Source organism: Sus scrofa, chromosome 6, assembly GCF_054392235.1.
Source record: "Sus scrofa isolate SSC_HxYL_T2T_F1_AM1 chromosome 6, Sscrofa_HxYL_maternal_Yorkshire_Landrace_v2.0, whole genome shotgun sequence".
NCBI classification, from domain to species: Eukaryota; Metazoa; Chordata; class Mammalia; order Artiodactyla; family Suidae; genus Sus; species Sus scrofa.
The window spans coordinates 112,762,601-112,788,860 of NC_139388.1; the positions used below are offsets into that span (position 1 = coordinate 112,762,601).

The 26,260-nt window shown below is 45.7% G+C and overlaps 1 protein-coding gene across 23 annotated transcripts in view; it reads right to left on the reverse strand.

The window, feature by feature from the left end:
- TMEM241 (transmembrane protein 241) overlaps positions 1–26,260 on the reverse strand; it is a 102,259-nt gene that overhangs the window by 52,765 nt on the left and 23,234 nt on the right. For all 23 annotated transcript variants that reach the window (XR_014807764.1, XR_002345438.2, XR_014807769.1 and 20 more), the window contains 5 exons: positions 14,289–14,366; positions 8,064–8,089; positions 4,248–4,299; positions 2,623–2,671; positions 1,602–1,647 (listed from right to left, as the gene is read on the reverse strand). Coding sequence is in view for 6 of the 23 variants with exons in the window: in XM_021097749.2 (XP_020953408.1) it covers positions 1,602–1,647; positions 2,623–2,671; positions 4,248–4,299; positions 8,064–8,089; positions 14,289–14,366 (251 nt within the window). In the remaining 17 variants the exon portion in view is untranslated. The remainder of the gene's footprint in view (positions 1–1,601; positions 1,648–2,622; positions 2,672–4,247; positions 4,300–8,063; positions 8,090–14,288; positions 14,367–26,260) is intronic.

The following is a 26,260-nucleotide window of genomic DNA, read 5'->3' on the forward strand; positions in this document are numbered from 1 at the left end:
AAATTTGAATTTCAGGTAAAGAATAATGTTTTAGTGTAAGTATATTCCAAATATTGCATGGGACATATTTAAACTAAAAAGAATTATTCACTTCTTATCTGACATTCAAATTTAACTGGGTATCCTGTATTTTATCCAACAACTCTATTGGCTTCTTATTTCAAAAACACTAGTCAGGAATTACTGTCGTGGCTCAGTGGTTAACGAATCTGACTGGGAACCATGAGGTCATGGGTTTGATCCCTGGCCTCACTCAGTGGGTTAAGAATCCAGCGTTGCCATGAGCTGTGGTGTAAGTCGCAGACACAGCTCAGATCCCACATTGCTGAGGCTCTGGTGTAGGCCGGCCCGGTGGCTACAGCTCCGACGGGACCCCTAGCCTGAGAATCTCCATATGCCACCAGTGCGGCCCTAGAAAAGACAAAAAGACAAAAAGACCAAAAAAAAAAAAAAAAAAAAACAACTCATCAAAGAAAAAAATGGTGCCCTAGGGACCTGCTATAGCCCCTGAGAGTATATAAACTTCTCCCAGGAGTCAGTCCCTTCAGATCTTTTCTGTGTGGGCCTCAGGGGGCCCCAAACCTAGAGACCAGCTGACCAACTGAGGACTCTGAACTGGCAGCTCCAGCCCAGTCAAGGCCTGAACTCTTTTTTTTCATTTATATTTACCAACTCTATCCACAGACTGCTCTGAACAAAGGCCTCATTCTACCCCAGAACAGTGATGGTGGAGACTTCTGGGTCTGAGTTAAGAAGCGGGAGTTGCTGTTGTGGCGCAGCAGAAACAAATCCGACTAGGAACCATGAGGCTGAGGGTTTGATCCCTGGCTTCGCTCAGTGGGTTAAGGATCTGGCGTTGCCGTGAGCTGTGGTATAGGTCACAGACTCGGCATGGATCCCGTGTTGCTGTGGCTGTGGTGTAGGCCAGCAGCTGTAGCTCTGACTGGACCCCTAGCCTGGGAACCTCCATATGCCGTGAGTGCGGCCCTAAAAAGCAAAAAAAAAAAAAAAAAAAAGAAGAAGAAGAAGAAGAAGAAGCAGTTGGAGGAGTTCCTGCTGTGGCACAGCTGGTTAAGAATTCAACTGCAGCAGCTCAGGTTGCTGCAGAGGCACGGGTTCAATCCTGGACCAGCACAGTGGGTTAAAGGATCTGGTGTTGCCACAGCTGGGGGGTAGGTCGCAGCTGCAGCTCAAATTCAATGCCTGGCCCAGGAACTTCCACATGCTGCGGGGGTGGCCATAAAAAAAGAAGGCAGGGCTGGAGAAACAAGAATAAAGACTTGTGCCTCTGAGCTAAAGGAAGTGAACTTGGGCCCAAAGCAGCCGGTCACATAATTTTTGTCATCAAAATAGCCACCCCTGAAGGAAGAGGAAAGAGACTTCTAGGCTCCTCCCATGTTGCTGGTGGCTGGCCCACTTTGGGTACAGGGGACCCGGCCTAGAATCGCCCAAGAACACAAGAAAAGGCTTCAGAAGCTAGACCTGCCGCCTTCACTGCACCCTGGACTCATGGAGTTGCGCTGATGAAAGAAACCCACAATACCTTGGGTCTCACCCCTTTCCTTTAACCAAACATCAACTCACCAACTTTAAAAGTTTACCTTAAAGTGGTGGGTTTCTGGGATTTCTGTAGTATCTTATAAGCCCCTGGAAAGGAAGAAGCACAAGTCACTGGCACGTGGCATTCTGCGGAGGGGGCGACCTGTGCCATCTTTTCCCCGTGAGGGTCACCTGAGTGGCCAACGAGGGAGCGATCAACTGCGCTCTGAAGAGTTTCAAGGATGCGCCCTGGATGGATCCACCCCCAACCCCCACCATGCAGTTCACAGGGAGAGGGCTGGGCTGAGAGGGCTCGTGGTCCACAGAAGATACACTTCACAGGAAGTGGGGTTCCTTGATGGTGTGCATGAGAAAGAGAAACATCCAAACCCTGTGTCACAAAGTCAGGGTACAGTTTTCCACCTAAGACTACAGATAGAAAACAGTGAACACAGGATCTGAAATAAAGTAGATGCTTTTATTTCACCTTGTTTAAAGAAAAATTTTTTTGGGGGGGTGTACTGCTGAAAAAGAGGGTTTTGACACAAACTTCTGGATCTCTTCCCACCACTTTAAGAGAAGGCTAATCAGCTCTGCATGAGTCAGATGTGAGCAAGCAGAGCCAGGGATGAGGAGGGGTTCATTAATGTTTGTCATGAGAAAGGGGACACACTATGGGAACTGGAAACGTTTCAGGAATACTCCAAAACAGGAAAATCAAACCAGAAAAATGCCCATTTAATTTTAACCTTGACTCCTTAGATTTAATCTTCCTATTGTCCAAGATCACTGAAAACTAGATATACGATAAGATCTAGGAGTTCCCACTGGGGCTCAGCGGTTAACGAACCCAACTAGTATCCCTGAGGATGCATGGATCAGTGGGCCTCGCTCAGTGGGTTAAGGATCCAGCATTGCTGTGGCTGTGGTGTAAGCCAGCAGCTAAAGCTCCAAGTCGACCCCTAGCCTGGGCACCTCCATATGCCTCGGGTAGAATCCCAAAAAGACAAAGAAAAAAAGAATTGAAACGTTTTATTTATAGTAAGCCTTGACTGTTTAAATAAGAATTACTTGAAAACTTACCTACACAGAAAAAGTGAATTACTGCCCAGAAATATCCATCTGGGTCATACTGTAACACAGGATTTAAAAAAAGAAAAAGGGCTGTTAGTACAGATGAAAAGGATCCAGGGTGGCGCTAAGAAACCCTAAGTATCAATGCACAGTGTTAGCCAGGACTCTGGGGCCCTGGGCCAGTCCTTCCTTATTTCTCACCCTGTTGCCTACGACTTCTTCCTAACAGGGCGCTCTGCCTCCAGCACCTCTTTCCCTCCCACCCTGCCCCCCACCCCGTGCTCCCCAGCACTGCATCACTAAAAGGCAGATCTGATGGTGTCACCTATTGCTTAAAATCATCCAACAGCCCCCCAGGAACCTCAGGATGAAATCCAAACTCAGGCACACAAGAATCCCTACAACAAGCCTCTGTCAACCCAACTAGTCCCATCCACTGCCCGCCCCCCACCCAGAAAAAGAAATCTGGCACCTCCCCCAACACGAACACCTCCCCTGGCCACCAACTCAGTCAAGGAGCTCCCCCCCTTCTTCCTTTCCTCATTTTTTCCATTTATCGCATCTGACACATTCTATTTTACTTATGATCTGTCTGTCTCACCCCACCTTAGATCATCAATTCCAGGAGGGCAGGAATTAGCCTAGGGGTGCGCACATAGTAGGTGCTCAATAAAGCTGAATCGCAGGACACCTGACACTTTCAGGACTCTGTCTGCACCTACCTTCTTCTCCTGGCTCACTCCTCACCCTTCAAGACTTAGGTCCAGGAAGCAGAGCCTGGCTCCAGCCTCAGAAAGGTCTGGGTTACTTTCTAAAATCCCCACTTATTCATTGGCTGGTGACCTTTAGGGCTTCGTTATTCTTTAGCTATGAAATGGAAATAATAACAGCTGCTACCCTTGTGGAATTGTTGTGAGATTAAATAAAATAAGGCACATAAAGCATTGGCATGGAGCCTGGCACACAGCAAGCTCCCTGTAATTGTTAACTATTCCTGCTCTGAGCCTTCCATTCTTCCCAGATGCCTCCCAGGGTCCCACACCTCCCCGGATGGAGCCCTGGCCTCTCCATGTTATAATTATCTGCTTTCCCTCTGCCCCTCCCCTTTGCTCTGACTAGGCTCCTGCCTGGACAATGGCAATTCCCCTTTGTGTCCCCAGAGCCTGGCTCGGTGCCTGACACTTGATGGGGACTTGATAAATGCTGGGGAAAAAAAGGAAGGAAAAAAAGACCCCACAATGAGATGACTCTCAGAGATGGGGGTAGGTCTTTAATGCCTAAGAAAGACACACTCAGGATAACAAAGGGAAAATCACGGTGCAGATGGGCCCTTGGGAGGAGAGGAAAAAAATCAGCTTCGCCTCAGTGTGTGAGGCTGGGGTAGTTGGGGATAGCAGGTTCTCCAAGCCTATACGGAGGGCAGATTGCCCCCATCAGGACCCAAGGGGCCTGAGTTCTGAAGGCCACCCTGCCGCAGCCTTGAGACAAGGCAAACACCTGGCCGAAAGCTTGCTTCCCCATGCCTTTGCCAAGGCCAGGCTTATCCGCTTCTCAAAGGAAGGACTCGGAACTTCTGTTCATCCAAGCAGGTTTCAGAGATACTTGGGAGGCAAAGAAAGTCTACCTGAACTTACCTGAGAGTCATTGAAGGGCAGGCACCCTGCAGCGGCCAGGAGGAAGAGGGCGCTGAGGAGAGGAGATAAAACACGCAGCTTAGCTTCTCAACATCGAAGGGGTCCCAGAGAGCTCGGAGGTTGAAATACACAACCACCCGTTCATCCTGGAAACCCCATTTCCCATGTAGGGTTTTTTGTTTTTTGGGGTTTTTTTTTTTTTTTTTTTTGCTTTTTAGGGCCACACCCATGACATATGGAGGTTCCCAGGCTAGAGGTCCAATCAGAGCTACAGCTGCTGGCCTACACCACAGCCACAGCAACACCAGATCCAAGCCGCATCTGTGACCTACACCACAGCTCATGGCAACGCCGGATGCTTAACCCACTGAGCAAGGGCAGGGATCGAACCCGCAACCTCATGGTTCCTAGTTGGATTCATTTCTGCTACACCACAACGAGGAACTCCCCATGTAGCTTTTGATTATGTGCTCTGCTGTCACCGGAGCAGCAGTGCCTTCTTCCCTGGGGTTCAGCTAACCACCTTCCCAGAGACAGACATTTGCAGGACTGGAGCAAAACCAGAGCTGGCTCACTCGAGAAAAACAGTATATATAAAAGGAGATTTTTTAAACTATAGATCCCCCAAAATACACTCATGGAAAATTGGACAATCAGACAATAAGTTTAGCAATAGGAAAACACCGTGGAAAGCACATTACAATCTTATCGCCTTATCCAAATGATCCTATCATCTCCAATAGTGGGACAGATCATGTGCCTCCTGATATGAGGCAATGAGACGCGCACAGCGTCACTCATCTGCTATTCCTGCCAAATATGCGACAACCTCAACGGAATCATGAGGAAACACTGAGACAAATTCAAATTCAGGGACATTCCACAAAACAGTGGGCTTATACTATTCAAAAATCTGAAGGCAATGAAAAGCTAAGGAACAGTTCTTGATTAAAGGATACAAAAGAGACATGACATCTTTGAGAGAAGCAATGACTATAAAAAACCATATTGGGATAATTCAACAAATTTGAACATGGACTCAATATTATGTAACAGAATTGTTTCAGATGTTAATTTTCTAAATGTCATTATCACACTGTGGTTATACAAGAGTTTGTTATTTTTAGGAGATACACTTTGAAGTATTTATGGGTAGCATCATAATCCCTGCAAATTATTCTCAAATGGTTCAGAAACAAATAAGTAATAAAAAATAAATATGGTCTTATATATTTTATGGGATAGGTATGTAGTATGTATGTATGGGGAGAGAAAGAAAGTAAATGCAAAAAATCTTATCAATGAATGCATTTTTTTTTTAGGGCCACACCTGTGGCATATGGAAGTTTCCAGGCTAGGGGTTTGAATCAGAACTGCGAGAGCTGCAGCCGCCAGCCTACACCACAGCCACAGCAACACAGGATCTGAGCCACCTTTGAAACCTATACCACAGCTTTTGGCAACGCCAGATCCTTAACTCACTGAGCGAGGCCAGGGATCGAACCCCACATCCTCATGGATCCTATTTGGGTTCATTTCCGCTGAGCCACAACAGGAACTCCCAATGAGTGAATTTAGATATAAGGTATACAGGAGTTCATTGTGATATTCTGGCAACTTTTCTATAGGTTTCAATTTTTTTTCCAAAATAAAAATTTCATTAGAAAAAATCTCTCATACATACCAAAATATTTATGAATGAAAGGCTAAGGTGCCACAGATACAGCACTGGGTGGAGCCTTAGGTTGAAAACTGTTGCACCTGGGTGGTAAGTCTAAGTGCTTCATGATACTATTCTGTCTACTTTTATGTCTGTTTAGAAATTTCCATAATAAAAGGTTTTTATTAAATTCTTGCACAAAAGGTAACACTGCCAATCACGGCTATTTTCACATTTTCCCATTCATTGGAAAGTTGATTTGGAGCTACTTGGGGCTTAGAAATCAGTGGGGTTTTATACGGCCTATGGGTTTCCTACCCCCAAATACCGTGGCCTCTAGCCTTTCCCCATCATTCTCTCCTTCTAAAAGAAGGCATCGGAAAACATAACACCCAAACGATCACATGCCCTCCCCTCCTCTTTCCATGTTATGACGCAACAATGTAGGCGGGTTGGGCCTCTTCACTACTGACCATTCCCTTAGGTGGCAAACAGCAAAGGGTCATCAGCATGAATGGAGGCAGTGAAGAGAGCATCTTCACTTTTAGGGCACTTTTTTTTTTGGCCACATTCACAACATATGGAAGTTCCCGGCCCCAGGAATCAAACCCTGACTGCTGCAAAGACGACATCAGCTCCTTAAGCTGATGAGCCACATCGGGAACTCCCTAGGGAACTTTATTATATGACGTCGTAACCAATATACATTCCATATACGTACTGAATTCTCTACTACTTACACATGTAGATGTAGTACACAACAACCTGACATCCATATCCGAAGTCCACTGGCTAATCAATTCTGTCCACAACTCCACCCCCGATAGCCCTCACTGTTGTCATCACACATAACAGGCTAGCATGGCAGCTGGCCCAAGGCAGGAGGACTGGCAGGAGGAAGCCTGGGAGCTGGGGCTGGGGGCCTTGGGAAGGGCAGGACCACACAGGAGATCCTGAAGCTTAGGAAGGTTCTCCACTCCAGCCCGCCCTACTCCTAGAGCCTCGCCAACAGTCCAGGCACACACACAACGGAGTCTCCCTGGCCCGATGGCCAATGGACTCAGAGGCACAGGCTGGGGGCATGGAAGGCGGTTGTCAGGGAAGGTTCTGGGGCTGCACAGCAATACAAAGGTCCAAGGTCGTAGGTGGAGGACAGGAGAACCCTCAGGGCTTTTGTGTCTGCCTGCAGCAGAAAGAAGGCTTTATAGGATGTAGGACGCTTCCCCAGCCACAGGCAAGGACTGTTAGATTCCTTCAAACAGAGGACCCCCTGAGGCTGAAGGGACACCCAGGTGTGAGACGCGCACCCCCACCCTTTCCCATCAAACTTGGCTTTGAGCAACACCTGATTACATCAGGCATGAATGGGTTTTAATGCCTCTCTTTAACACCTGCTAATCTTTTAAACAAGAGAATGAGTCCTGACTGTTTTTTTTCTCCTTCAAGTAGCAGCCTGTAATAAAAGCAAAAAAGGAGCTTGGATGAAAGCCCAGGAATATCTGAAACAAAAAGTCCTAAATCCATGTATCAAAGCATCTCTGCTGGTCTTCTCTCTACGAGACCAAGCTTCTTCACAGCTATTGCCCAGGAGGTAAGAAGTCAAACAACGAGGCACCCAGGTCAGAACTAGCACAGCAGGGGACAGGGACCCGCCAGAGGGTCCAGCCCTGTTGATGTTTCATCGAGGGAAAGTGAGGAGCAGAGTGGGGAACCTGCCCACGGTCACTGTGCTGTGTGGCCCAGGACCATGCATGACACAGATCCCTGGGCTCATGGGCTGGTGCCTTTTCCATCATGGGAAATCTTAAAAACCCCATAAACTGTACATATTATTTTTTAAACTTTAGGTCATTTTCATTTTTCCCATTTTCATTCTTCATCAGTATTGCACAACACTTAGTGACGTTTTGGGCATCAATGGCTGAAATCTAGCACGGGTTGTTTTCCCCTTAGGAATAAAATATTTCAAAAAAAAAAAAAGTAAATTTTAGAATAAGACACAAAATAGGGACATACAAGAGTTTGCAATAAATTCCTCTGTCAACTCTCAAGTGAGAATCGTCAACAGATGGTTCATCATCAAAGTTTAAAATTAGGTTAAATCTATTTTAGAGTTTTGTGGAGTTTTTGGGTTTTTTTTTTTTTTTTCAACTTACCTACAGATCTTTGCAGGTGAAGTTTTCTGTATGAAAATAAAGAGACATAATTAGTCCTTAAAAACCCTTTTTTTTTTCCTTTAAAAGAAAACAGTTATATCAAGAGGCATATAAATTATGAGTGAGTTCATCGGGGGCTTAACAACTTGCTGCACTTCACTATTTATTGAGGCTTTTTCTGCTTGGACCGAATGAAGGATGACTCAGAGGTTCGAGGCTGAGTCACTTCGGCAAAGTGCTCTGGCTGTGTAGTTTTACCACCCTCACCATTAGAATTATGTTTACCCACAGAAAAGCAAAATGATGCCAGGCCCAAGCCTTCAAATACCTGACACACCAGGAAAGTGAAAGCGAGAGGGAGAAATTGATGTACCCTCTGTAGGAAAAGAAATTAAGCTCTTGTTCAACCTCTATTCCAGTCTGTCTCTTTAAATTTTCCTTTCATTAATCCAGCTCTGACTCTGAGCAGTGCTATAAATTCTCTGGTATGATGTGTAAATTAGGAAACAGAAAAAAGGAGAAGGGACATTGGACTCCGCCCTTGGAGAGAAGGAAAAAAGGGAAGATTGGGGAAATCTGAACTTAGCATATAACGCTCCCTGAAATGAAGAAATTCTAGTGTAGACTCTACCTTTTTCTTTTTTTTTTTTAATGGCTGCACCCATGGTATATTAAGTTCCTGTGCCAGGGATTGAATCTGAGTCACAGCTGTGACCGACGTGGCAGCTGCATTGGTCAGATCCTTTAACTCACTGCACCAAGCCAGGGACTGAACTCGAGCCTCCACAACAGGAGCAGCTGCAACCAGATTCTTAACCCATGGCACGACGGTGGGAACTCCTGGGCTCTACCTTTTTATTAGTTAAAGAGAATTAGTCCTTGGCACTTGGGAAGAAAGTTCTAGCAGGGAGAAGCATAGATTTTCCTATATTTGATAGGGAAGATGGTCAGGAATGACAACAGATTAATTCTAGATATTACAGAAGGATTATTTTGCTAATTGAGGACAAATTACAATGTTTTTTTACTCCAGCGTGAAGCATAAACATACTTTTTAAAAATGAAGCACTCAGGAGTTCCCGTTGTGGCTCAGAAGTAACAAACCTGACTGGTATCCATGAGGATGTGGTTTCAATCCCTGACCTCACTCAGTGGGTTAAGGACCCAGTATTGCCCTGAGCTGTGGTGTAGGTCGCAGATGCAGCTCCGATCTGATGTTGCTGTGGCTGTGGTGTAGGCCTGTAGTTTCAGTTCTGATTCAAACCCCTAGTCTATAAACTTCCATGTGCCACGGGTGCAGGCCCTAAAAAGCAAAAAAAAAAAAAAGTGAAGAACTCAAAAGGTACCAACTTTCAGTTACAAAGTAAGCAGGAGTTCTCATTGTGGCTCAGTGGCAACAACTCTGACTAGTATCCATGAGGACACAGGTTCGATTCCTGACCTCGCTCAGTGCGTTAAAGAATCCAGTGTTGCCACAGTTGCAGCCCAGATTCAATCCCTGGCCCAGGAACTTCCATATGCCAAGGGTACAGCCATAGAATTAAGGAAAAAAAACCCACTTGCACATACCTGAAATTAATACAATGTTATATGTCAGTTGTATCTCAATTTTTTTTAAAAGTATAGCGCTGGCAAGAGAAATGTGTTTTGCTGTGAAGGCTGTCTTAAGTGTCCATGTGTGATGAACAACCCAGATGGCATTGTTTTTGTTTGTTTTTTGTTTTTTGTCTTTTTGCCTTTTCTAGGGCCGCACCCGTGGCATATGGAGGTTCCCAGGCTAGGGGTCCAACTGGAGCTGTAGCCACCGGCCTACACCACGGAAACAGCAACGTGGGATCCGAGCAGCATCTGCAACCTACACCACAGCTCACGGCAACGCTGGATCTTTAACCCACTGAGCAAGGGCAGGGACCGAACCCGCAACCTCATGGTTCCTAGTCGGATTCGTTAACCACTGAGCCACGACGGGAACTCCCCAGATGGCATTGTTTCAATGAACACATGATGTCTGTGTACAAAGCATTGGCTCCCATCTTTAGATCCTTTGTTATCTCTTATGTTTTTGCTCTTCTTGGTGGAACCCGCCTCAGCAGAGTCCAAAGGCAAAGCCAACCTTGACTCCACTGCCCCCCAGTGGGGACCCTTATCCCTTCCGTACAGAAAGGATGACACACACAGAGATGACCCGGCTCCCACCTGGAACACTGCGCCCAACGTGGGAAAATACGGTACTAGAAGATTCTGAGCTAAACAGAAACAACATCTCCACGGTCTGGAGGAAGAAGAGCAGAGGACGGGAACGACAGGGCTGCTCCAACTCTTCCCCGGGTAACAAACATTCACCAGCAGCTCTTGGGGGCCGTTAGGGGGTTGACAACCAATCCAGGGCCTGGAGGAGTTCACCCACCCCACAGAGGACAGCACCCTTTTTCTTTTAACCTCCGCTGACTAAAGGAGCCCAGAACTTGAGATAGGCAGAGCAAAAACAAGCAATAAATTCTTTACTGAGCTCCAGTCGCCCAAGCTCCAAAACAACCCAGAAGTGCATGTCAGGGATCCTCCTCCACAGGCCCCTGGTCCCCGAATCACTGGACATCTCATCTCTGGAAGGGTCAGTGCAACTCCTCAGAAGTCATAATAGGGAGTTCCCATCGTGGCGAAGCGGAAACGAATCCGACTGGGAACCACGAGGTTGCAGGTTCGATCCCCGACCTCGTTCAGTGGGTTAAGGATCTGGCATTGCATGAGCTGTGGTGTAGGTTGCAGGCACGTCTCGGATCTGGCGTTGCTGTGGCTGTGGTGTAGGCCGGCGGCTACAGCTCCGATTGGACCTCTAGCCTGGGAACCTCCATATGCCATAGTGCAGCCCTAAAAAAAAAAAAAAAAAAAAAAAAAAAAGGAAGAAAAAAAAGAAGTCATAATAAATAGCTAACCCACCCTCAGGGCTGCTGGGCACCATCCTAAGCACTCGACACATATCAACTCATGTCATTATGGGTTATTGAACAGGCTTGGGTTGTGTGCAACAGATGGGAATGCTGAGGAATAGAGAAATTAAGGAACTTACCCAAGGTCACAGGGTTTCAGCCCAAGCCATCAAGTCCAGACCTTAACCCTTTTAGGCCCTATTCTGCCACAGCCTGCCTGCCTGTCCTGCAGAGACACCCACCAACGCTTTTGGGCCACTAGCCTTCGTTTGCTGCTTCCTCTCTGCCTGGAGTAACCTCTCTCCCTGACCACCCAGAAAATTCCTACCCATTAGCGTGACTGGGCTCAAATCTAGCCCCTGGCCCTTCTAAGCAGACTTACCAGTGGTCAACCCCCCAGTCCACCCACAGGCCTGCTCCAGCCCATAGGACATCCTACATGTCAACAGAACATGTTGACACGTCGGTTCCTCCCTTCAACCTGAGTTCTGGGAGGGTGACAGCTGTGTCTGTCCATGGCTGTAGCTGGTGGTCTAGCAAGATATTTGATCTATAGCACTGACTTCGTAAATGTTGAACGGAAGAACAAATGAATAGCAGTATTCTAATGTTAAACTGCGACAAGTATATCTGCAAGGTAGCATGACTGATTCTATAAGTCACACACTATTATCTCATCAAACTGTGTGTGCATGTGTGCATACATATGTGTGTGTGTGAACGTACACAAAGAACCAGTTATGGGGGGTGACAGTGAACCACAGCTCCAGAGAGAGCTTATTCTTTTAATCTGGGAACAAGGTCATGAGCAGGTCAACGCCATTCTAGGGAAATGGGACACACAACGGACACAAGAGCCCTCGTCCTGAGTCACAGGTAAAGCCTGAGAGGTGGCATCCGAACATGTTCCTCATGACACCTGGTCACTTAGTCAAGGCTCCAGGCTGAATGATCAGGAATGTAAATGTATGAAGAATATGTCATGGCAATCTTCAGCACAGAGCCGATTTTAACTCCAAACTACCGGAAATCACCTATAAATCTACGAACAGGGACCACCCAACACATCATGGAGAAAAAGGAGGCCACACGTAGGGATTCTGACAAATTGATTGAGGGAAAAACAGGATGTACGGTAGGTAGTATTTCTGTAAATATTCTATACATGTCTGAAAGAACAGAGTTGTTTCTTCTAGGAAGGAAGAGCACATTAATGTCTGGAATTTTTTTCCTCCGCTTTTTCTTTTTCTTTTTTTTTTTTTTTTTTTTGTCTTTTCAGGCCTACACCCACGGCATATGGAGGTTCCCAGGCTAGGGGTCGAATCGGAGCTACAGCTGCCAGCCTACACCACAGCCACGGCAATGCCAGATTTGAGCCGCATCTGTGACCATCTGTGACCTCCACCACAGCTCACGGCAATGCCAGATCCTTAACCCACTGAGCAAGGCCAGGGATCGAACCTGCAACCTCATGGTTCCTAGTCGGTTTTGTTTCCACTGCACCATGATGGGAATTCCTGCATTTTCTTTTAGAAATTAAAAAAAAACAATTTTTTTTTTTAATTTTATAGCTGCACCCATGGCATATGGGAGCTCCCAGGCTAGGGACTGAATCTGAGCAGCAGTTGCTACCTACACTACAGTTGCAGTAACACTGGATCCTTTAACACACTACACCGAGCCAGGGATAAAACCCAAGCTTCTGCAATGACCTGAGCTGCTGCATTCGTGCTCTCAACCCATGCACCACAGTGAGAACTCCTCCACTTCACTGTCTACAAGTTATTACATCTTATTACATTCATAAAGGAAAGATTTTTGTAAAAACTAACTAAATCAATCCATAACCCACTCAATTATTCCCTAATTTGCTCTGACAAGAAATGCTGTTGTTTTGTGCAGGTAATGAAATGGAGTTGAAAAGTCACAATATTTTGGTATTCCCCCAGTTCCTTCCAAAGACAAATCCTCTCGGCCTAGAAGTCCGGCACCTGGGCTCTGTTTGATGGGAAGACACTGTAGACCCTGCAGCCCCGTGTCCTATGCTCACCCTCACTATCTGATCCAACTTGGCTATCAGGAAGCAATACCCCTTGGAGGCCATGCCCCTAGAACAGGTGAATCTTCATTTTCAATGCACACACAAAAAAGTATCCATTTTGTGAATAAGAAGACTTCTTTGGGAATGTGAGTGGAACTGAGGTTCAACAGTTCTTGGAACCTCAGTGACTAGTTGTGAATTATTTCAGCACAGCATAAGTTCTGAGAGTCACAGGAAGGGCACCCCCTCCCCTGCACAACTGTAAGAAGTGTGCTACCTGAATGGCTGACTAGCCTCTTTCGACCTCAAATGTTCCAACATTTTGATATGAAATCCTTTGGGGTTTTTTTTGTTTTTTTCTATTTTTGTTGTTTTTTTTTTTTTTACTTTTAGGGCCACACCTGCAGCATATGGAAGTTCCCAGGCTAGGGGTTGAATAGGACCTGCAGTTCCGGCCTACACCACAGCCACAGCCATGCCAGATCTGAGCTGCGCCTGCGACCTACACCACAGCTCACAGCAATGCTGGGTCCTTAAGCCGCTGAGCAAGGCCAGGGATCAAACCCACGTCCTCACGGATACTGGTAGGGTTCTTAACCCACTGAGCCACAAGAGGAACACCACAATTTGATTTCTTTTTTTTTTTTTTTAATACAAAATCATTTGAAATGGGCAGATGTTAGAACAAGAGAACTCTCAAAAGAGGTACCAAACTAAAACTAAAACCACTACCAATAATGTTAAAAATCAGAGCTGATGAGTACGAAGCACCTACTTGTGCCAGAAACGTGTTGGGAGCAACACTTGCCCAACGATTCTTTGAGCGGGTAACGTTCCTCTCTCCTTTCACAGATGGAGACACAGGAGGTAAGAGAAGGTCATCCAACTGGTGGAGGGCAGAGCTGGGATAGGAAAGAAGAGAGGATTTCCCCGGGATGGGTAAAAGCTCCCAGCACCCTGTGGGAAGTTGGCCCTATGTTTCCCTGTGGCACTGGATCCACCTCCGACCCACAGGTCCTGGCTCGGCGCGGGCCAGCAGTTGAGTTTTGTTCAGACCAACAAGCGTCACCATGTCTGCTAGATGAATTGAAGGGATGTCAAAAGATTCTTGAAGTTAGTGACCACTGTCAGACAGTCCGGACTGGAAACAGATGGCAGGAAAAGGCAGACACTAACTTGGGCCATAAATAAAAAGCACATCTTTGAAATTTCAAGCAAGGGAAGTGAAACTATAGTGCCTTTTGCAACCTCATTTACCTCTTTCCGAAAACACTTCTGGTGCCCACAGATGATAACTTCGGCTACGTTATGCAAAGTGAGAAACACGGGAATGGCCTGAAAGAAAACACGAGAGTAAGTGTGAAAATATTTTCTTTGATCTCATAATTACATAATTCTTGATTTGGGCTTAAAAATAAAGATCTGTGGGAACTCTTGGCATCCACCCAGATGCTCCTCTCCAGCAAAAACTCTTCCGCATGGATTAGTGCTCTTGTTCACAGTGTTATGTTTGGTAGAGTGGATGCAGAGGCTCCCCTCCTGGGTTTTCTCATCACACACATTTATTAAGCACCTACTATGTGCCAGGCCACCATGCCAGGTGAAGGGGACACATTCTGTGAACAGGTGGGCACATGATAGGGAGGCTGCCCCTGAGAAGATGAGAATTCTGACCAAATGCACAGAAAGGCCTAAATAGCCTGGTGTGGGGAGATCAGGCCTTCAGGGAGGAAGTGAGGTCCAGAGTCTAAACGGGAACAGAATGGTGAACTTGAGCGAGCCCAGGAAAAGGAGAGAAGGTGGGAGAGGGCTAGAGGCAGAGGAACACACAAGGCCCAGAGGAGAGAGGGAGCCTGCCTCCTCTGGGAACCGGGGGGAACTGATGGGGTGGAACCCTGCGTGGAGGGGCACAGTGGGGGAGAGGACGGTGTGGCCATATTGGGGAATCAGGACCAGCCCAAGAGCCAGGGGAGACGCTGAAACATTGAAAGCTGACAGCGATATGATTTGATCTGCATAGTTACGGGAACTTGGGCTGCTGGGTAGAGAAGAGATGGTTGCCAAGGGCCAGCGGCATAATAAACTGAAAAACCGCTCCCCCCGAAATACACCTGTGTCCTAATCCCTGGACCAGTGAGTGCCACCTCACTTGGTAAGAAAGGGCGTTTGCAAATGTGATTAAGTTCCCGGTCTGAGAAGAGGAACTTACCCTGGATTATCCAGGTGCCGACCCTCGATGCACAAGAGCGTCCTCCTAAGAGAGGGGCAGAGATCTGACACGCACCTCGGAAGAGGCGAAGTGACCCCAGGGGCAGAGCCTGGAGGGAGGCAGCCACAAGCCAGGCAGAAACTGGAAGAGCTGGAGGATTCTCCCCTAGAGCCTCTGTCGGGGGAGCGAGGGGCAGCCCTGCTGGCACACATTGATTTCGGCCCAGTGACACTCACTGCAGACCCCTGGCCTCCAGAACTGCCAGCGGATCACTTTCTGTTGTTTCAAGCCACCCAGGTATGTGGCAATTTGTGACAGCAGCTACAGGAAGCTAAGGTAAGGAATGACAAAACAGGTGCCTGAACTTGGCAGTGAAGGTAAAGGAAAGTGGCCACACCAAGGAAGCGTTTAAGAGACTGAAATGAGGTAAATGTTGGGATAATTGGGATCAACCTGGTACAAAAAGGGGAGGAGGGGGAGATGATGTAAAAAAAATTTAACTCTTCAGTGAGTTCTCAAAATACACAAAGTGGGGAGTTCCCATTGTAGCTCAGTGGTCACGAACCTGACTAGTATCCATGAGGATGCAGGTTCGATCCTGGCCCCTTTCAGGGTTAAGGATTTGGCGTTGCCATGAGCTGTGGTGTAGGTCAAAGATGAGGCTTGGATCCCACGTTGCTCTGGCTGTAGCTCCAATTAGACCCCTAGCCTGGAAATGTCCATCTGCTGCGGGGATCAGCCCTAAAAAGACAAAACAAAAGCAAAAACAAAAACACAGGCTGCTCATTGCTCATTGACTATGCTGGGCTGTCTGCTAAGAACAGCAATCTCTTCTAATTTGATAATCCTGACAAGGTGAAGAGGCGGGATGAAGCAGGGAGGAATTTTGCTCTTGTCTATTGTAGCTCATGATGCTGTTTCCTGGAAAGCAGAAAAAGAGGAAGAATACACATGGGTTTTGGTATCAGCCTGGGCGTCAGGCTCCAGCTCCGCCATCGGCTAGTGGAACAGGGCACGTAGCCAAACGGGCTGCTCCTCTGCAGTATGAGGATAACAATACCGAGGACCTGGAGCTACTGGGAAGGATGGCGCAAGAAAGCTGGAGCGAGGCATGGAAGGCTGTCCGTCTGAAAGGCTACCACGCCCACTCTCAGTGGCCTTGACAGAGGCCCCTAAGCTGGGAAGTTGTTCCAGTTTCAAGGACCCTTAAGTGCGTCTTTAACCAGATGCTGTTGCTCACCCACTTCCAGAGGGATTTATTCTTTATCTTTCGGGAGGATATGTTTTTACCTTGTCTTTAAGACCTTTATAACGTTAGAGCTCTGCCCTATTTCAGTATTTTAACTTGCCATGTTTCATTTCATTCTGAGCTCTTGCCTTATATTTTTCTTGTCTTTTTAAGGTGTTCTACTCTCACTTTTTCATTAGAAGTTCAAATCAAACTTCTTTTAAAATCATATTTTCATTATTTTCCTTTTTGGTCTTTTGTGCTTTTTTATTGCTCTTAAACTTTCATATTTTGAATTGTTTCATGTGTTTTAAAATTATTAAAGAGCTTTTTTTCTAATTGGCTTTATCCATTAGGCTCATATATGGAAAACCTGGGCCCTGGCTCTCTAGGTCTGGCCTTAAGAAAAGAGCACATAAAAGCTTGGTCAGGTTAATCCTATGGTACATGACAATGAAAATGAAAGAGCAGTCTGTATCGTATTTAAGACCTGATGTAAGGGCTGAGATTATGAAACTCTAGACCTTAGAAGGCTCAATTTTCTCAATTATTACCCATGGATAGGTTTAATCTCCCTGGGCCCTACTCTGCTCAGATTCTGGAAAAAGATCTGTCTGTACATATAGAATTGATTTTAATGTTCATTGATAATAGTTACCAATAATGTGTTAAGCACAGGGCTGATCATCTTCATTTGTTCTCTTACCAAAACCATCTCTCAACAACTGCATCAGTGGATGCTGTTCCCCTGATGTACAGACAAGGAAACTGAAGCTTAAACGGATGGGGCAGCGGGCAGCTTACTGGCAAGCTTGCAGCTAGTCCAAGGTATGACGCCATGACACCAACCCACCAACCTAGGGCTCTCTAATGGCAAAGCCCTCACACCCAGCCTCAATGTTACAGGACCCAAATCACAGCAAGCCTCCAGAATAAACGTCCTATGCCTACAGCTGTGCAAAGTCCAATACCAGTGCATGTTCCAAATCCTGCCAGTCTGCTTCCTCCAGCAATAAAACTGGTATGCTCTAAAACGGATGAACTCAGAGTAAACTCTGCGTCACTTTTTAAAGGGATATCTTCCATTTCTACTTTAAAATTTTTAAATCTGATTTTCTCAAGCCATTTTTTCTTCTTCTTCTTTTTTTTTTTTTTTTTTTGATCTTTTTAGGGCTGCACCCATGGCATATGGAGGTTCCTAGGCTAGAGGCTAAATTGGAGTTGTAGCTGCTGGCCTACACTATAGCCATAGCAACACCAGATCTGAGCCCCATCTGAGACCTACACCGCAGCTCATGGCAACACCAGATCCTTAACCCACTAATCGAGGCCAGGGATCGAACCTGCATCCCCATGGATGCTAGTCAGATTCGTTTCCGCTGGGCCATGATGGAAACTCCTAAAGCCATTTTTTCAACTGCGGAGCTAGCAGGCTCTAGAAACAGTAATTCTATTATTGACTTTTATTGGCCTCCACAGAGATCTATCAAAAGCAATACTAAGGCAGTTTGCAACTTTAATTTCTGGTGTTCCTCTGGCCTCTACCTCTGTGTACCAAGCTCCTATCTTATTAGCTCAAGAGACCCCAGTGACTGATTCTTTGAGAAAACCTGCCCTTAATCCTTCTGGGGGGAGGTTTAGCAGGACTCACTTTTTTTTTTTTTCCTTTCTATCTTTTTGCCGTTTCTTGGGCCGCTCCTGCAGCACATGGCGGTTCCCAGGTTTGGAGTCGAATCGGAGCTGTAGCCACCGGCTTACACCAGAGCCACAGCAATGCGGGATCTGAGCCGCGTCTGCAACCTACACCACAGCTCACAGCAACGCCAGATCCTTAACCCACTGAGCAAGGCCAGGGATGGAACCTGCAACCTCATGGTTCCTAGTCGGATTCGTTAACCACTGAGCCACGACGGGAACTCCAGGACTCACTTTTGTGAAATCAGACACAAGTTCTGAGCAATGATAATAGCAATAATAATAGCTCTGGTATACCAAATGCTTATTTTGTGCCAGACTCTGTTCTACATGCTTTTCCATATTGAACCAATAGTAACTCCATGAGGGAGATACTATCAGCATCCCTATTATACAGCTGAGAAAAAGGAGGGATATATTTTGATTCTCTTTTTTAACCTGCCTCTTAATAATCTGAAACCACTCTTAGTCTAGACACTAGCCTGCTGCTAAAGAGAACAGAAAAACAAATCTGTTCTTCCATGTCATCGAGACTCTAGGAAAGGCCTCAATAACGAAAGGTCCAGAGTTCCTGCTGTGGTGCAATGGGATCAGCAGCGTGTCTGGAGCACTGAGACACAGGTTCAATCCCCTGCCCGGCACAGTGGATTAAGGTGTACTCACAACTGTGGCCTGGATCTGATCCCTGGCCCGCAAACTCCATATGCCTCAGGGCAGCCAAAAAAAAAAAAAAAAAAAAGCCCAAGATTAACTACCATGAAGCCCAAATCATCATTTCTGACATAAAATGTAATTGACCAAAATCAACTACACCGTAGTTCAATTCATTTCATTACTCAGGGGCAAAATTTGCAACTAATTTATTCTTAGAGTCCACTCACTTAAAATTCAACATTTTATCCATGTACATCGGAAATTTTTCCCTGGCTGTGAAGAGAAATTGGTAACTATTACTTAAGATTTTTCATTATTCCCATGCTTCCCAGGGTGGAATTTTCAGGCCTTGACTGTTATTTGTTCAGGTGTTGGACAACTGACTTAACATAGTTTTTTTATGAAAAAAAAAAAATCCTGGCTCTGCCCCCAGGCATAGCCTTGGGTCACTCTGCAGGGGTGTGGATGGCTCCTTTAGCCAAACCGTGGGTCAGCTTTTTCATTTTGGTAGAAGAATGTCAATCCTACCTTCAATTTGGGTGATTTTTATTTCTTTTTTATTTTTTGGTCTTTCTGTCTTTTTAGGGCTGCACCTGCGGCACATGGAAGTTCCCAGGCTAGGGGTCGAATCAGAGTTATAGCTGCTGACCTACACCACAGCTCACAGCAATGCCAGATCCTTAACCCGCTGAGCGAGGCCAGGGATCGAACCCGCGACCTCATGGTTCCAGGTTGGATTTGTCTCCACTGAGCCACGATGGGAACTCCTTGGGTGATTTTTAAATATGTGGGTGTGGCCTTTATCTACAATATAGAATAATCACTCTCCAGGCCCTTGCCAAAGAATGTACCTTTGAACTGTTAGCTGCCTAGTTTTTATCAAAACCATGCATGCCAGAAACAAATGTTCCTAAAGGAAGAAAGCCAGATAATTGGAGAGCAGCAGTTTTAGCCCCAGAGAATTGCTCCTGCTCAATGATGCTGTCATCATGCCTCCAAAATGCACTAAGAATCCCAGAAACCACATTATCACTGGGTTTGTTATCAGGACGCTTTTGAAGACCCTAAGTGGCCCAGTCTGCCCTTTAAGAGGAATTGAGAGCAAGGAAGGGCTTTGCTTTTCTTCAGCAACAGCCTGCTTTTATCTTACAAGCACCGAGAGTCTTGTAACGTCTTTATTTGGCTGCAGAAAGATGAGAGCTGAACCCAAGGCCCAAGTGTATTTATTTCATAAAGTACAACAGCACAAAGGTCTGTGTGCTGAGTCTCTCCGTGGCCTCATTTAGCTCTTCTTCCATTACCCTTGACCTAGATTTCTTTTAAATAATACTCATAAGAAATGTTTACATTTGTTGTACAACTAGAAATATAACACAACTCATTGAGTAATTAAAAAAAAAATGTTTATCTTCTTTTCTTTTCTTTTTTTTTTTTTTTTTGTCTTTTTGCTTTTTAGGGCCGCACCCACAGCACATGGAAGTTCCCAGGCTAGGGGTTGAATTGGAGCTGCAGCCGCTGGCCTACACCACAGTCACAGAAACTTGGGATCCAAGCCATATCTGTGACCTACACCATAGCGCATGGCAACACCAGATCCTTAACCCACCGAGCAAGGCTAGGGGTTGAACCCAAATCCTCATGGACACTAGTCAAGTTCATTACTGCTGAGCCATGACGGGAACTCCCATTTTAACCATTTTTAATGTACCATTCTGTGGCATTAAGCCCATTCACAAGGCTGGGCAACCATCACCACCATTCTTCCACAGAACTTTTTTCATCTGAAACCCTGTCCCTATTAAACAAGAATTCCCCATTCTCCCCTCTGCCCAGCACCATTCTACTTTCTGTCTCTATGCTTTGACTACTCTAAGTACTTCATATTAGTAGAGTCATACAGGATTTGTCCTCTTTTTTTTACTGATTTATTTCATTTAACATAATATCATCAAGGTTCATCCATGTTGTAGCATGGGTCAGAATTTCCTTTTTTTTTTTTTTTTTTTTTTTTAAATGGCTGCACCAGAGCCATATGGAAGTTCTCAGGCCAGGGACTGAATCCGAGCCACAGCTGCGACCCAAGCTGCAGCTGCACCAATGCAGAATCTTTTAACCCACGGAGCCTGACTGGATATCAAACCCACACTTTTGCAGCAACCCAGCCACTGCAGTCGGATTATGAAGCCACTGCACTATGGCAGGAACTCCAGAATTTCCTTCCTTTTCAAGGATGACTAATACTCCATTGTCCTGATATACTATTTTGTTTTAGCCATTCATCTGGTGATAAACACTTGGATTGCTTCCATCTTTTGACTTGTGTGAGTAATGCTGCTATGAACATAGGTATACAAAATATGTGTTCATATCCCTGCTTTCAATTTTTTTGGATATATACCCAGAAGTAGAACTGTTGGATCATATAGTAACTCCATTTTTAATTTTTTGAGGAATTGCCACAGTTTTCCATTGCAGTTCTACCATTTTACATTCCCAACAGCAGCGTACAAGGGTTCCAATTTCCCTACATCCTCACCAACACTTGTTATTTTCTGGGGGTTTTTTGGTAACAGTCATCCTAATGGGCATGGAGTGGTACCTCACTATGATTTTGATGTGCATTTTCCTAATGATTACTGATGCTGAGTATCTTTTCAAGAGCTCAGTGGCCCTTTGTACATTCTCTTCGGGGAAATGTCTATTCAAGCCCTTTGCCCATTTTTGCATCAGGTTGTTTGGGTTTTGTTGTTGAATTTTAGGAGATATATATGTGTGTGTGTTTTCTGGATTTTAATCTCTTTTCAGATAAACAATTTGCAAATATTTTCTCCCATTCTGTGGGCTGCGTTTCTACTGTGCTGATGGTGTGCTTTGATGCACCAAAGTTTTCCATCTTGATGAAGTCCAATTTGTCTGCTTTCTCTTTTGTTGCTTGTGTCTTGGTGTTATACCCAAGAAATCACTCCTAAATCCATAGTCATGAAGTTTTCCCCTGGGAGCCCACTTTTAATGGCATCTTATAAGGGTTATGGAAAACAGCTTTAGATGGAGCAAGATGATAACCAACATCCAGAAAAGGGGTTTATTATTGTGCCACAGAGCCCACATCTTAAGTGATCCCTGCAACCGGATTCTGACCACCTTTGGTAAGAAAACATGAAGGAGAAGGAGCACTGCCTCTACTGGGCAATAAGACAGCATTCAGGGAAGGGTCCCCAGCCTGCATCAACACCTACGTCCTTTTCCCTGGGGATGGAGATCCCTTACAGGATACTGGAGCCAAACAAAGCGGAAGGAAACTCACCGGCTCCAGTTTACTTAACTGAGTAATTTTACTCCCCATGAATCGAAATCTCCGTGTGTGCTTCCTCACCAGCACCCCCATCCAATCTCTATTCCTACGTGTTGAACACATGTTATGCTCATGAAGACAGAAACCCTGAAGGGGAATTAGGGAAACCTCAAGGTCAAAGTGATGGGTGAGAAACCCAGCCCATTCTGTCAAGATGCCTCAGTTTAGATTTGCAGAGTCAGGAGTTCCTGTTGTGGCTCAGTGTTAAGGAACCTGACTGGTATCTATGAGGACGTGGGTTTGATCTCTGGCCTCCGAGCAGTAGGTTAAGGATCTGGCATTGCCTTGAGCCACGGTGTAGGTCGCAGATTTGGCTCAGATCCCGAGTTGCTGTGGCTGTGGTGTAGGCCAGCTGCTACAGCTCTGATACAATCCCCAGTCTAGGAATTTCCATACGTCTCGGGTGCGGCCCTAAAAAGCAAAAAAATAAATAAATAGATTTGCAGAGTCTTCCAATAGCTGAAGCTCAGCAAGAAAACAGCCCAGTTGGTATGAGCAGCCAAATCACCAACACTGGGATGGCCCATCCCAGGCAAACTCCTTGATGTGTGAATTTGCACATCTGTTCTTTTTGTTGTTATTACCGGCTGCACATGAAGCTTGTAGAAGTCCGAGCCAGAGATCGAACCCAAGACACCCAGGGGGTTACAGTGACAACGCCAGTTCCTTAACCCGCTGAGCCACACGGGAACTCCTGCCCATCTGTTCTAAATACTCATCCACACAGGCTTTAAGGCAATCCCATCCAGCTGAGAAAGCTTCCCTCGGGAAAACTATAACAAGAGTAATAATGACTGTTTGAAGTTGTCCTGTCCCTCCAAAGACTGACACTTAGGCTGTCAGCCCTCACTACTGTGACCTTCCTCAGGGCAGGACAGCTGGAGAGGCAGAATCGAATCAGCCTGCATAGAAGGGAGAAAAATCAAGCAGTTCCTCTCCTCCCCACTCAATCTTTGGTCATTGCAATTTAGGGAGGAAAGAGGTTGAGCGCTGCAGATGAACCACTACCATTGGACAGGCTTGAATTTGCACCTCTGCTCCCCCTCCACCCCTCCCCACTTTTTAGGGTCACAGGTGCAGCACATGGAAGTTCTCAGGCTAGGGGTTGAATCGGAGCTGCAGCTGCCGGCCTATGCCACAGCCACAGCAACGAGGGATCCAAGCTGCATCTGTGACCTACACCACAGCTCATGGCAACGCCAGATCCTTAACCCACTGAGCGAGGCCAGGGATCCAACACACATCCTCATGGATACTAGTCGGGTTCATTTCTACTGCGTCCCAATGGGGCCTCTTGCACCTGTGCTTTAACATTTACAAGTTGGTGACTTTGGCCAAATAATTTGCATCTCAGTTTCCTCATCTATAAATGGGAGTAATTAAGTCAGACTTCACACGTCATGAGAGTTGACAACAGGAAGGGTTGACAACAGGAAGTGCCTGACACATACCACATACACAAAACCCTGAATATTCATAGTGGCTGTTCCCACGGTGAGCTGTGTGTCTCTCTCGGATTTCTCTTGAAGTTCTTCAAAATCAGGAACCATGTCTTATTCCCCTTCAAGCCCCCAGCAGCAGATTCCCCAATAAATATTTGCCGAATGGAGAGCCCCAAGAGCCATTTTCCCTTAACTCCATTACGCAGTTGTGAGTTTAAGGTGGAAAAATCAATAAAGAACTGTGCCCACCTCATCTTTGCAGAGTTAAATCAGGTTTCTCTCAGGAGTCAAAAAAACAGCTTCAAAGTCTTGTAGGATAAAGGATGCCTTTACGGAGCAGAGCAAGTCCGTAAGCGTTTTGCATAACAATACACCCACGGATTTTAACGGAGCACTTTTCCCCCAGTTCTTTGTGGATTCGTGAAACTGACAGCTTGGCACCAGCATATTGCTGCCTGTGTTCTATCTAACACAAGCTGTACAAGAGTCTTATGTTGAATCCACTCTGTAAATTTGTAAGCAACTATGTGAAAACAAAAAGCTCTGAAAACAAAGAAAAAATGCTGGGTTAAGTTATTTCCCTGAAAAAAAAAACAAAAGCAAAAACAAAAGCAATAAGTTTGTCTCCCTCCTGTCCTTCTACTCTAATCAGGTGTATTTGGTTTGGGGTGGTTCCCCTTCACTCAGAGTCTGAACTGCAGCAGCTTCTTTCTATGAAAGCCGTCTGCGCTCTAGGCCAGGGCCCTCCTCCAAAAAGAAGGTCCTTGCACCAGAATGTCAATCAGCGCATAACGTTCTTCTTCTTCTTCAAAAAAAAAATCACTGTGAACGTGTTTAGTGCCGAGCTTGACATTCATTCTGGTACGATCTTACGAACAGGTAACAGAGAGCTCACAGACTGTCACCGCCTGTGGACCACACTTCGAGAAGCATTGTTCCAGGTTACAGAACTCTCCATCTGCCTGAGATGTACTAGACTGGCATTTACAATGGACTTTTGATGGGGTTCTTTGCCAACTAATCTCCTTATCCCTTCCTTTGGTAAAGCACCCCAGTAATGAGGAGCAGCCTCACCCTTTCCTAGCCTGTGGGTTCATGTGAGGATCCTGCATGACCAGAGCTGGCCAAGTAGCGCTCTGAGTCTCTCCAGTCACGGTGAATGGTTCAGGCAAGTCACCACCCAGGGCCAGCCAATCAGCATAATTCCATCCTGGTTTGCTTTTAGACCTGGGATGGGCAATGGCCCTGACTGATGCAATCAGAATGAATCCTGGAGCTCATGGAGAAGCTACGAGGAAGACAGTCTTGTTCCATTAGACTTAAAGTTGTGAGGATGAGAGCCTGGAATCAACAACACCCATGAGGGGAGAGTCTGGCTGTGAAATGAAGCAAAGACAGAAACTGGATTCCGAGTAGGTCATTGGAACTGCTGGATCAAGCCATTCCTGAAGCAGTTTCTACTCTATGACTTTTCACTAATGTGAACCAGGATATTTCCCTTTGGCTTAGACCAGTTAGAGCACTTTCGAATACTTGCAACCAAAAAGAGTCTCAAGTTATACATGACTGCTATACCCTGGGCTCATTCTAAAATCCACATACATTGATCCTAAAGAAACAAATCTGGAAAGACAAAAGGTGGGGAGTCAGAAGAGCTGCCACTTCCTGGCACTAGAGACAGGTTACCAAGACTTTCCACACCTGAGTTCCTTCCTCTGTTGGGTGATTAACATCTATGGGTGAATCCCATAGAAAGATGCAAAGGAAATCACTCCAGAATCATATAAAAAAGCACTATACAAACAAAAATTATCATTTTTATTAGCTCAACACCTTACTTATTCAAAGTTCAGAATTCTGGCATTCACAACTATCCAAAGCCTACAAAAATGTTTAAAAGCCTTTGTACAACAATGGATTGTTTTTTAAAATCAAATCCTATACTCTGCTCTAGGAGAGGAAGCTCCCTCTGCAGGTCAGAGGGGGTAAAGTGAGACCACAGACTCAGAGGAGCTTGACAGAATCAAGAAAGGTAGCTGAGAGCCAGCCTGACCTCCCGTTCTGGGCTCAGCACCAAGGCGCACTGTGGCTCATTCCTTAGGTCCACCCAGGCTCTTTTCTCCCCCATTGCAAACATCATCCCATCGACTCAAGCTTATGAATCATGAAAGAAGAACGATGATTTAATTTAGAAATTACTTCTATTAATTCTCATTCGCTATTTTGCAACTTTGGACTTGTCCTTACAATACTATTATTATCCAGCAAGGCAGATTTTATTTTTACTGTTTTCATATCTGAGATCTAAGGGGCCTACACAACAACCAACTTCACAGTAAAAGACTAAACTGTTTGAAAATTTTGCATTTTTTTCAAACATCAAAATACAGTCATTTTTTGCTAAATAAAAACAGGGAGTTCCCTGGTGACTCAACGGGTTAAGGATCTGGCATTGTCACAGCTGTACATGGATTGGATCCCTGGCTCAGGAACTTCCATATGCCTGGGGTACAGAAACAGCAGTTAGAATATAAAACGAGGAGTTCCTGTTGTGGCGCAGCAGAAACGAATCTGACTAGTAACCATGAGGTTGCAGGTTCAATCCCTGGCCTTGCTCAGTGGGTTAAGGATCCGGCATTGCCGTGAGCT